The sequence below is a fragment of the Hemitrygon akajei genome, chromosome 7 (genome assembly GCF_048418815.1).
Source record: "Hemitrygon akajei chromosome 7, sHemAka1.3, whole genome shotgun sequence".
Lineage (NCBI taxonomy): Eukaryota > Metazoa > Chordata > Chondrichthyes > Myliobatiformes > Dasyatidae > Hemitrygon > Hemitrygon akajei.
In genome coordinates this window covers 21,168,800-21,181,835 of record NC_133130.1, presented here as the reverse complement: position 1 = coordinate 21,181,835, position 13,036 = coordinate 21,168,800, and the positions used below count along the sequence as shown (strand labels likewise).

At 40.0% G+C, this 13,036-nt stretch overlaps 1 protein-coding gene across 1 annotated transcript in view; it reads left to right on the top strand.

Annotated features, from left to right (window-relative positions):
* kif28 (kinesin family member 28) overlaps positions 1 to 10,659 on the top strand; it is a 65,549-nt gene extending 54,890 nt beyond the window's left edge. The window contains exons 20-24 of the mRNA XM_073050470.1: positions 2,305 to 2,397; positions 4,162 to 4,175; positions 8,257 to 8,401; positions 9,866 to 10,038; positions 10,310 to 10,659. Of these exons, the coding sequence (XP_072906571.1) occupies positions 2,305 to 2,397; positions 4,162 to 4,175; positions 8,257 to 8,401; positions 9,866 to 10,038; positions 10,310 to 10,492 (608 nt within the window). The 3' untranslated portion in view covers positions 10,493 to 10,659. The remainder of the gene's footprint in view (positions 1 to 2,304; positions 2,398 to 4,161; positions 4,176 to 8,256; positions 8,402 to 9,865; positions 10,039 to 10,309) is intronic.
* The last annotated feature ends 2,377 nt before the right edge of the window (positions 10,660 to 13,036 follow it).

Genomic DNA, 13,036 nt, shown 5'->3' with positions numbered 1-13,036 from the left:
TCTCTGGGTTGAAGGGTCTGAGACAATGTCATGTGACTATGACATTATTGTGGGAAATAGGTAACCATTGAAGCAGGTATCCCACCTGCTTCTAGAGTAGTAAAAAGATATTCGTATCATGGGGCTGCTGTTCCCCATTCCTCCCAATTAGCATCAACCTTATGTGGAGCAGTCTGAGTTCACAGATAACTCAACGATAATTCACTATGGATTTGATGCCAGTGGCTGCGAACTAAGTACAGTGGTACTTCCATAAAGTGTCAGAGAAGCTGCAGAAAGAACAAATCAAGCCGCAGATTTTGAAAATTACAGTGGATTCTGATTCATTGGGCCATCGGTTAATCAGAGCAGCCACTTGTTGGGGACAGCTCTTAAAGAAGAAAAACAAATTGAGAAAATAGTCGGGATTCCCTTAGTTTATTTGTGACACTATACCATTTAACTGGGGCAGGAGACTGTTGCCGAACATTTTCTAACTGGCAAATGTCACGTGCACATCATGTGGCCGGTAGACATTACACAGTGCTTAGAGCGAACTGTTTTTAAATAGTGTTGGTTGCGGTCAAAAGCAGTGATTTTGTCACTAATAGTTGTAAAGAAATAAGCAGTAAGACAACTCAATTGTTGGGCTCACTGCGGTTTTAAGCATTCAGATTAGGAAATGCCAGAAATGGCCAAGAGTGAAAATGAAACTATAACTATTTCAATACTTCCAAGTTAGGAACAATGAAGAACTTGAATGTTACCTTTGGTCCCCAATGGACATTTAGCTCTCACCTATGGTTCCAAGTAGCCGTTTGCATGTGACAGTAGCACACCATGGTACAGCACTTCGAGAGGCGGGCTAAACCAAGTGAGTGTAACTACACCAGTGAGGTAGGGACCTGCCTATCCTAGCATATGCAAAGTCAGCTCTGGCAGTCTGGGCAGATGAGATCTAATAGATCCAATGGCCAGGTAGGCAGTTCCGCAGTGCTAAGTGGAGAGCGAAGGACATGACGAAGCACAAAAGAAGTCATGGTCATCCACTGCAACCAAGGAAGACCCCAGTTGTGATGTCTATTTGTACCACTGGACCCTGACTTCTGAGGTCGAGAGAGTGGAACTGTCCCAGTGCAATGGTTTTTCCACTTTAAAAACTCTCCCGCCCAGGTTTCCTGTCATCACCTGATATAACGGACAACCATCAGTAGTATTGGTAGTGTTCTGATTTGTTCTGTATTTCATTTAGGTACAAACAGCAGTTTGTCTTTTATATACATTTTTACTTATTTCCATGAAACTTTGACTAATTAGTACAGCTGCTTAATTGGGCCAAAATGTACTAGTCCCATTATGTTCAAATTAACTGGAATCCACAGTATATACAAAAACATAAAATAAAAAAGAACCTAAATAGCTGTTCAGATTCTCTGTATGATTCACTACTGCAATAAACTGCAAACCTTCCGTGGTGCAGTCCTTAAGGCTGTAAGTTTGTCAGTCTACACTTCAAACCAACTAAAGAACCTAGGACAACAAAGCTGGCAGAAGTTAGTCGTAAGATTTTTTTTCTCCAGCTGGTGTGTCCCTGTGCAGGAAGTGTTTCAGAACTGACAGTTGTTTTAGAAATGGTGGGAACATACATTTGTAGGGGGGAAAAAAACAGTCAGATCTTTGCAATAGTAGGGGTGGGGTTAGGGAAATCAAACACAGTCTATGTTTTCTCCAAGTGCTTCTGATTAGCTGACATCCTTGATAGAAGGCCTGTTCCGACTTTAGGGGCTGGTTCCAGATAGCGCAGAAAATGAGGGACATGGCAACAGATGGGGGAGAATGTCAGACATGGGCCAATGTCTTGGCATGAAAACAGGTGTAGGAGGTGATCCATGGTGACAGCACCCAAGATACAAAAACAGAAAATGCCGGAAATTCTCAACAACACAGGCAGTGTCTGCGGAGAGAAGTCAGGTTTCAGCTTGATGATCTTGCATTAGAAGCTTTCTAGCTGCTGCAGCTTTTTTGTTCCTGTTTTTTATATTTAGATTGAACCCCACCCTCTGACTTTTCTGGCTGAAAATGGGTAGAAAAAAACACGATAGATTCTGTAAGGGCAAGCGGAAGTCTTGTGTCTAGCTTAATTTGCTTTTCGTTCTTACAGTATACATTCAAACAGACTGCTATCCTACTGGTAAGCCCATTGACTTACTTCCTCAGGAAACCTGCAGTTTATTTTTCTTTTATTATAACATCATTTCTTTTGGAAGAAAGAGTGTCAGTACAAAAATTGTCCTGTACTATCAGTTTTATTTTCGTTTTATTTAGAAGGTTGTGCAGAAATGGTATTTCCTGGTGATTTTGAGATTACTGACGAAGGCAGTATCATTATAGATTATGAGAGATCACTGCTACCCCACAGTAGTAAGGTGGTAAGTACTCTTAATTTTATCCTCATTTTCCTTATAAAGAAACTGTTTCTTTTTAAAATGTATTTCTACATGCCATGATACAAATTGGTGGAACTGCAGTTTATGAGGAAAGTTACAGTCAGATATAGATCAGTTAGGAATCTAGGGAGATAAATGGCAGATGGAGTTTAATCCTGACAAGTGTGAGGCGATACAGCTTGATAGGTTAAGTGCATGAGGAAAAGACTAAATAGCAGGACCCTTAGGAGCACTGATATACAGAGGGATCTTGGGGCGCATCCATAGTTCCCTGAAAGTGGTAAGAGAAACAGATAGGGTGGTAAAGAAAGCATATGGTTTGCTTGTCTTCATTAGTCCGGGTGTTAAGTATACAGGTTGGCAAGTGATGTTGCAGCTGTATAAAACTTTGGTTACACCACCTTTGGAAGATTGTGTGCAGTTCTGGTCACCATCTTACAGGAAATAGAGGTTCTGGAGAGGGTGCAGAAGAGGTTTTACCTGAATGTTACCTGGACTGCAGAGGGACTGGATAAACTTAGATAGTTTTCACTGGAGTATTGGATGCTGATGGGTGAATTGATAGAGGTCCATAATATTATGAGGAGCCCAGATAAGGTATATGGTCAGAATCTTTCTCCCCCAGCATTTACAAGAGGCGGGAAATAAGAGGTATACAGATTTCGTCCAGACAGATGGATTAGTTTGTATTAGCATTACGGACAGAGCAGACATAGTGGGCCAATGAGGCCATTCCTGCGCTAAATGTTCCATTTTCCAAATACATAATACTTAATGGCACATTAAGCAACATGCAGACAGAATACAAAAGCAGGTGAAACGTTATAGCCACAGAAATTTGTATCACACATTTTGAAATGCTCAATTCAGTCCGTGTACATTTGTATCCTACAGCAACAATTTACAATAGAGCAACTTGAGGATGACATAAAGGTGAACATTTAAATAAGTCAAATGGAACATAAAATGGCAGAGACAATGTTGGACTAAATAATCAAATTAGCTAATGAGATAGTTCCATTATAACCAGACAGTTAGAATTAAGCCAAGTAAGATGCAACTTGACAGTATTGCTCCCTATTAAACAACATCTGAAGTAATGCGTGTAATTCTCTGCTGCACATTTTGAAAGGGATACAAAGGCCTTGGAAAGAATTCAGCTTTCTTCATCCTGTCAGAATATTACCAAGGCTACAAGAGTTAAGTTGGTATGCTTGAAATATAGAAGGTAAAGATGTCATTGATTGAGTTTTTGGATTTAACACTATTGGTTATTCCTGCCTCTTGTATAGGGTCAGGGATGTCTCTGATCCCGTGCACAACATTCTTAAGTGGGAGGGTGATCAGCCAGTTGTCATGGTGCACATCGGTACCAACAACATAGGAAGAAAGAGCGAGGAGGTCCTGAAGAGCGAGTATAGAGAGCTTGGTAGGAAGTTGAAAAGCAGGACCTCGAGGGTGGTAATCTCAGGATTGCTACCTGTGCCTCGTGCCAGTGAGGGTAAGAGTAGGATGCTCTGGAGGATGAACACGTGGCTGAGGAACTGGTGTAGGGGGCAGGGTTTCAGATTTCAAGATCATTGGGTCCTCTTCTGGGCCAGGTGGGACCTGTACAAGAGACGGGTTACACCTGAACCACAGGGGGACCAATATCCTTGCAGGGAGGTTTGTTAGTGCTAATGGGGAGGGTTTAAACTAGATCTGCAGGGAGATGGGAATCAGAGTGCCAGAGCAGATAGTGGAGCAGGGGTGAAAATAATCTTCTGAGGTGTGTCTATTTCAATGCGAGGAGTATTGTGGGGAAGGCAGGCGAACTGAGGGCATGGATTGATACATGGAATTATGACATTATAGCCATTACTGAAACTTGGCTACAGGAGGGGCAGGACTGGCAGCTCAATGTTCCAGGGCTCCGATGTTTCAGATGTGATAGAGGCAGAGGGATGAAGGGTGGTGGGGGGGGGGGGGGTGGCTTTGCTAGTCAGGGAAAATATTACAGCAGTGCTTCAGCAGGACAGATTAGAGGGCTTGTCTACTGAGGCCATATGGGTGGAGCTGAGAAACAGGAGAGGTATGACCACATTAATGGGGTTGTATTATAGACCACCTAATAGTCAGCAAGAATTGGAGGAGCAAATCTGCAGAGAGATAGCAGACAACTACAGGAAACATAAAGTTGTGATAGTAGGGGATTTTGATTTTCCACGTATTGATTGGGACTCCCATACTGTTAAAGGTCTAGACGGGTTAGAGTTTGTAAAACGTGTTCAGGAAAGTTTTCTAAATCAATATAGAGGCACCAACTAGAGAGGATGCAATATTAGATCTCCTATTAGGAAACGAGTTAGGACAGGTGACGAAAGTGCGTGTAGGGGAACACTTTGGTTCCAGTGATCATAACACCATTAATTTCAACTTGATCATGGATAAAGATAGATCTGGTCCTCCGGTCAAGGTTCTAAACTGGAAAAAGGCCAAATTTGAAGAAATGATAAAGGATCTAAAAAGCGTGGATTGGGACAGGTTGTTCTAATGGCAAGGATGTGATTGGTAAGTGGGAGGCCTTCAAAGGAGAAATTTTGAGTGCAGAGTTTGTATGTTCCTGTTAGGATTAAAGGCAAAGTGAATAAGAATAAGGAACCTTGGTTCTCGACGGATATTGGAACTCTGATAAAGAAGAGAGAGATGTATAACATGTATAGGCAACAGGAAGCAAATAAGGTGCTTGAGGAGTATAAAAAGGCAAAAAAAACTTAAAGAAATCAGGAGGGCTAAAAGAAGACATGAGGTTGCTTTGGTAGTCAAGGTGAAGGATAATCCAAAGAGCTTCTACAGGTATATTAAGAGCAAAAGGATAGTAAGGGATAAAATTGGTCCTCTTGAAGATCAGAGTGGTCGGCTATGTATGGAACCAAAAGAAATGGGGGAGATTTTAAATGGGTTTTTTTGCATCTGTATTTACTAAGGCAACTGGCATGAAGTCTATGGAAATAAGGCAAACAGGTAGTAAGGTCATGGAACCAATACAGATTGAAGAGGAGGAGGTGCTTGTTGTCTTGCGGCAAATCAGAGTAGATAAATCCCCAGGGCCTGACAGGGTATTCTGTCGGACCTTGAAGGAGACTAGTGTTGAAATTGCAGGGGTCCTGGCAGATATATTTAAAATGTCGGTATCTATGGGTGAGGTGCCAGAGGATTGGAGGATAGCTCATGTTCCATTGTTTAAAAAAGGCTCTAAAAGTAATCTGGGAAATTATAGGCCGGTAAGTTTGACGTCAGTAGTAGGTAAATTATTGGAAGGAGAACTAAGAGATAGGATCTACAAGTATTTGGATAGACAGGGACTTATTAGGGAGAGTCAACGTGGCTTTGTGCATGGTAGGTCACGTTTAACCAATCTATTAGAGTTTTTCGAGGAGATTACCAGGAAAGTGGATGTAGGGAAGGTTGTGGATGTTGTCTACATGGACTTCAGTAAGGCCTTTGACAAGATCCTGCATGGGAGGTTAGTTAGGAAGATTCAGTCGCTAGGTATACATGGAGAGGTAGTAAATTGGATTAGACATTGGCTCAATGGGAGAAGCCAGAGTGTGGTAGTGGAGGATTTCTTCTCTGAGTGGAGGCCTGTGACTAGTGGTGTGCCACAGGGATCAGTGCTGGGTCCATTGTTAATTGTCATCTATATCAATGATCTGGATGATAATGTGCTAAATTGGATCAGCAAATTTGCTGATGATACAAAGATTGGAGGTGTAGTGGACAGTGAGGAAGGTTTTCAAAGCTTGCAGAGGGATTTGGATCAGCTGGAAAAATGGGCTGAAAAATGGCAGATGGAGTTTAATGCAGACAAGTGTGAGGTATTGCACTTTGGAAGGACAAACCAAGGTAGAACATACAAGGTAAATGGTAGGACACTGAGGAGTGCAGTAGAACAGAGGGATCTGGGACTACAGGTACAAAATTCCCTACAAGTGGCATCACAGGTAGATAGGGTCGTAAAGAGAGCTTTTGGTACATTGGCCTTTATAAATCAAAGTATTGAGTATAAGAGTTGGAATGTTATGGTGAGGCTGAATTTGGAGTATTGTGTGCAGTTTTGGTCACCGAATTACAGCAAGGATATTAATAAGGTTGAAAGAGTGCAGAGACAGTTTATGAGGATGTTGCCGGGATTTGAGAAACTGAGTTACAGAGAAAGGTCGAATAGGTTAGGACTTTATACCCTGGAGCACAGAAGAATGAGGGGAGATTTGATAGAGGTGTATAAAATTATGATGGGTATAGATAGAGTGAATGCAAGCAGGCTTTTTCCACTGAGGTTAGGGAAGAAAAATACCAGAGGACATGAGTTAAGGGTGAAGGGGGAAAAGTTTAAAGGGAACATTGGGGGGGGGGGGCTTCTTCACACAGGGAGTGTTGGGAGTGTGGAATGAGCTGCCAGATGAAGTGGTAAATGCGGGCTCACTTTTAACATTTAAGAAAAACTTGGGACAGGTACATGGATGAGAGGTGTATGGAGGGATATGGTCTAGGTGCAGGTCAGTGGGACTAGGCAGAAAAATGGTTTGGTACATCCAAGAAGGGCCGAAGGGCCTGTTTCTGTGCTGTAATGTTCTATGGTTCTATGGTGGAAGTGCAAAGGACAAGGGAAGAGAATCTTAAAATCTGCATCAATTCATAAAAAAGTCAGAAAATATTAAATTTAGGAATTGTCCCATGAAAATCAATAGATACTACCTAGCTGAACAAATTATGCATCTAATTTTTAGCACATGTACTTTTTAACATTTTATTTATTTATTTATTAAATATTTAGAAAATTACAAAGAATAAATGTGATGATAAATGAGTAAGAAAAAGAAAAATAGTATTAATCCTCCCCCCCTTAACCCTTATCTAAAGAAAGAAGAAAAAAAAGAAAGAAGAAAAAGATTGCCTGGATATCGGAGGATCCCCACATGCTCCATAGAGTTCAAAATAATTTTAATATTTATTTTTACTTTCCCCAATTACTTTATAATTTTATCTTCAAAGGACCTATGTATTTAATCCCATCTTTTGTAGGTATGGGAGCCAAATTTTCAAAACGATATCATATTCATTTCTTAGATTATATGTAATTTTTTCAAGTGGAATACAACCATATATTTCATTATTCCAACGATCCATAGTTAAATATAAATCAGATTTCCAAGTAACTGCGATAACTGTTTTGGCTACTGCCAATGCAATTTTTATAAATTTTTTCTGATACTTAATTTAAGTTTCGGTATTGTCCCTTCAATATCTCCTAATAAAAATAATATTGGACTATGTGGGAGTTGTACTCCAGTAATTTGTTCCAATAAAAGTCTTAGATTTATCCAAATTGGTTGAATTTTAAAACAAGACCAAGTAGAATGTAAAAAAGTACCAATTTCTTGATTACATCGAAAACATTGGTCAGACATATTTGAATTTAATCTGTTTATTTTCTGTGGTATATATAATTGATGTAAAAAATTATATTGTATTAATCTAAGTCGAACATTTATTGAGCACATGTACTTCTATCCATTGATACATGCAGTAGTACAGCTTTGAAGTAATCTTCTGGTCTCAGTACAAATAAAAACTAAAAGGTTCAATTAAACAGACCACTTATTGCTAAGGATCCAAAAAGTAAATGGCCTGTATGTCTGCTTTCCTTCTGACCAGCTACATGTTTGTCCAGATTGTGTGTAGTATTCATACATTGTGCTATGCTTGAAACCTAGCAGTTCAGAAGTTACTAATAGCTTAACGGATTGTGTGCAACTATTCATGATCAAAATTCTTGTCCAATTTGTAGGAGAAGAGAGATGACCAGCTCTCTGAACTTTACATTAGATTATCAAAACTGGAGCAAGAAACTGATCTGCTGAGGGATATCAACCGAACCCTCAGAGGAGACAATGTCATCTTGAAGGACAACATAAAGAAAATGATGAGTGATGGTAATGAAACTTTGGTCAACAATGTTGTGCTGTCCCTTTAACCTTATTCCAAGATCAATCTAACAACAAGTGAGGAAACGACATCTGCTTTCTGCAGTAAATTAATTCAGGTTTCAAAACAATTGCCTTGTATAATATTCCATTTTCTACAAGTAGTTCAAATTTTACTTGACATAATCCACAAGGCCTAAGATTTGATTTCATAGCATCAGGATGAAGCTATTCAACATCTCATGAGTCTTGCCGTTGTGAGGTAATGGCAAAACTACTACGTTTACTCCAAAGTCGCCCTTTGGAATCTTTCCCGAGATAAATCTAACAGTTTTTAATCTGAAATTTAACTTACCCAGCAGTCATACCTTTATGGTAACAGCGTTCTAGATTTACACCTTTGTGTGCAAAAGTGTTCCTGGAATTTCATTCCTAATTTGTAAACACATTATTTTAAAGAATCACCCTACTGTGTCACAATTAAATCTGGCCAAATACAAGCCAAATGGATGGAAACATACTTTAATTCCAAGTATACATTCTGTTAAATCTGTTCTTTACCCTTTACAAGGTTGATGATTCCTTTGCTTTCATTTTGGGACGCAATTCAGCGGAGGAGGAAATGATACAACTGCAGCTTCTTCATGACGTCCAGCAACTTTCCATGACAAACTTCTTTCAAATTTTGAATTTCAAACTAAGCTATCTGGCACTAACACCTTTTTAGGTTATAGGAGTAGAGTTTCAGATTTCCACCTGGATTTCTGATAAATTCTACCTTTTCTTCTCATGGGCTTGTAGTCTCAAGAATGGAGGTTTCTCAATAAAGTTGGCACTTGATAATCGGAGAAAATTTTCAAAGTCTAATTCACCCATTCATTGGATAGGAAGCTCATTTAGCCACTAGATCTTTCCTGGTCTTTATTAACTTCAGTCATCTCTTAAACTCTGGTGGCTGAAGCTTTTAGGGTATCCGGATTTCCACTGTTTTTTTTTGTGAAAAAGCACTTTGGTTTCACTCCCCAAATGTCCTGCTACAATAAGATTATGCACAATCAGACCCAAAATATTTTAACGCCTAGAAAAAGCTGTCAACCAACTTGTATGACTGGTCCAAGAAACAAGAGTTGGTGGTAGAAGCCAGGCTCAAAGTAAAATTGCATCTAAGATTCAGATATATCCCTTAACTATATATTTTTTCATATTATGCTTTCACCTGTTTCTACATTTAATACTGCAGGAATTGATTCTATAAATCTGAGTATTTTAACATTAAGTTTCAGGCACTGGAATGCAGAATTGCTAAATTAAACAGAACTGGTTCAGTATCAAAACAGCAATCAGTCTGGGTAACCCAGTGTTTAATTCTGGACTCAACTGCTGTCCCTTTCTGAAGTTTTAACAGGAAACAGTGAAATTAATTTTACAGTATCTCCCAATGTATTTCTTCTTTGTTTAACTATTTATCTCTAGCCTCGACATCTGGAGGGAAGTCTTTCCACCAAATGAACGGGCAGCTCTTTAGTTGGAGGAGTACAGGCAAGGCTAGCTGTGAAGTTGACTTTGCCAAGGCTCTGAAGACATTTTACAGAAGTATGAACAGGGTGCAAAGCCAACTACTAGGACTGAGGCGGAATCACCCACCGGTATGTTCAGTCTTACACCCTCTAATATACAGGAATTAATGTTAAATACATTTTGTAGGTTGTATTGATTCAATGGTCACCTTTTGATACAGCTAACTGAACAGTGACTGTGACTGCATTTCTTTTTGTTTTACACTTCTAATCATACCTATGATGCATTGGGAAGTGATGAACAGGACAAAATGCTGTAGTCAATAACTCAACAATGTCAGATGGTATATGTCCTTATTTGCATTACAATGTAGTTAGTGTATTAACACTTATCTTGTAGGACGAGGATGATGAGGAATCACTGAGGATATATCTCCACAAGCAAACTCAAGGGATAAAGGATTTTGGGGATCACCTTGAATCTTGCATAAATGTACTGAAAAATGACATCAGCCTCATTGTTAAGAAAAAGAGGGCAAACACCACAAGACTAGATGAAGCCAAGTTCTATTCTACCAAGTGAATATATTCTGGGGCTGGAAAAGCAATGAATAATAAGAAATATTTCTCTTTCAATAAGGTATGTGCAGATGGCTGTTCAGTGATCCTTCCTATTACAGAAAGAAGGCTCTCTTTCTCTTCAGCTTTAGAAGCTTCATCAGGGAACACTAACTTCGGACTTTGGAAATAACTGGCTTCTTTTCTCCCACTACTCACTGTTTTGGTTTGAGATTTCCTCAATAAATCTCTTCTAATCTTGACTGTGGTTCCTTGGTTTGAATACTTCTTTACCTCTGTTAATTTTTTGTCAGGTAATAGTTCCGCAAACAACCAGAGAGTCTTTCAGCAGATTGTAAAAGGTGCTACATAACTGCAATATTTTGTTGTTGTAATGGAAACAATTATAAATACCTGATCAATTTCATCAGAACTCAAAAATTGCAACTTTTCGATTGTTCTTAGAAAGACAAAATTAATTCTTAATGTCAAGAAGATTTGAAAAGATTATTTGTCACCAGCTGATGCACTCAATTTTCCATTTGATTACTCTTCTCCGCCCCCCCCATACCCAAAACTATTTCATCTTCTGTGAAGCAAAGCCAAATAGCTGTCACTTGATGAACTTGCAACATATCTTCCAAATATGGAGATTCTTCCAGGTAGCGTTCTCACAGGGAGCATCCAGTCTTAAAGCAACAGGCCAGATTATCAGAGAACGTTTTTAAACACAGGAAATATTTGACCCGCTCTGTGCCAGTTTGAAACATTTGGTCATGAAGTCCACTCCCCTACTAATCACAGCTTTCAACCGCACATCAATATTGTTTAAACTTCCTCTACCCTCTAGAGTATTACCCTCCCTCTAGACAGTGAGGTCCAGATGAAAGGAGTTTCTCTCCACTCTTTAAGAAAGGAGGGAGGCAGCAGAAAGGAAATTATCGATCTGTTAGCCTGCCTTCAGTGACTGGGAAGATGTTGGAGTCAATTGTTAAGGGTGAGGTTATAGAGTACTTGGTGACCAAGGACAACATAGGACAATGTCAGCATAGTTTCATTAAGGGAAATTCTTGCCTGACAAATCTGTTGGAATTCTTTCAGGTTACAAGTAGGATAGATAAAGGGGATGAATGGAGTTGTATATTTAGATATGCAGAAGGCCTTTGACAAGGTGCCGCCCACAAGGCTGCTTACCATGGCATTACAGGAAAGTTACTAGAATGGTTAGTACATTGGCTGATTGGTAGGAGGCAGCGAGTGGGAATAAAAAGATCCTTTTCTTGTTGGCTGCCAGTGACTACTGGTGTTCTGCAAGGGTCATCTCTTTAAGCTGTATATCAATGGTTTAGATGATGGAATAGATGGCTTTGTCGCCAAATTTGCAAATGATACGAAGATTGGTGGAGGGGCAAGTAGTGTTGCGGTAACAGGTAGGATGCAGAAGGACTTAGACAGATTTGGAGAATGGGCAAGAAAGTGGCAAATAAAATACAATGTTGAAAAATGCAGGGTCATGCACTTTGGTAGAAGAAAAAAATGTGCAGACTATTGTCTAAATAAGGAGAAAATCCAAAATCTGAGATGCAAAGGGACTTGGGGGTCCTAGTGCAGAACACCCTAAAGGTTAGCTTGCAGGTTGGTTGGTGGGTGGTGAGGAAGGCAAATGCCATGTTAGCATTCATTTCAAGAGTCTAGAATATGAGAGCAGGGATGTAATGCAGAGGCTTTATAAGGCACTGGTGAAAGCTCACCTTGATAATTGTGCAAAATTAAAGATGTGCTGGCATTGGAGAAGGTTCAGAGGAGGTTCACAAGAATGATTCTGGGAATGAAAGGGTTATCATATGAGGAATGTTTGATGGCTCTGGGCCTGAACTCGCTGGAACTTAGAAGGATGATGGGGGACCTCATCGAAACCCTTTGAATATTGAAAGGCCTAGACTGAGTAGGTGTGGAAAATATATTTCCCAAGGTGGGGTAGTCTAGGACAAGAGGGCACAGCCTCAGAAGTGGAAACATTTTTTTAGCCAGAGGGTGGTGAATCTATGGAATTTGTTACCACAGGCAGCTGTGGAGGCCAGGTTGTTGGGTGTATTTAAGGTGAAGATTGATAGGTCCAATTGGCCACAGCATTAAAGGTTACGGGAAGAAGGCTGAGGAGTGGGCCTGTGGAGGGGGGAGAAAAAGGATCAGCTGTGATTGAATGGTAGAGCAGACTCGATGGGCCAAATGGTTTACCGTAGATTCCGGATTATAAGCCGCTACTTTTTTCCCACATTTTGAACAGCTTTGAACTCTGCGGCCTATAATCCAGAGCGGCTAATACATGGTTTTTTTTCATGCCGCCTCGTAAACATTTTGCCTCGTAACAGTAGACCAATAAAATTGATGAGTAGTTCACAGAGGTCCAATGAAATTGTACGATAAATCAAGCGCACTTTCACAATTAAATTATTGTAAATCAGTCATTTGTACTCACCCTCATCAACATGGAAAATACTCGAAGAAAAGCAAGACCCGAGCGCGTCAGACCCGATTAGACCCGATCGCGTTGCGCAAGCGCATCAGA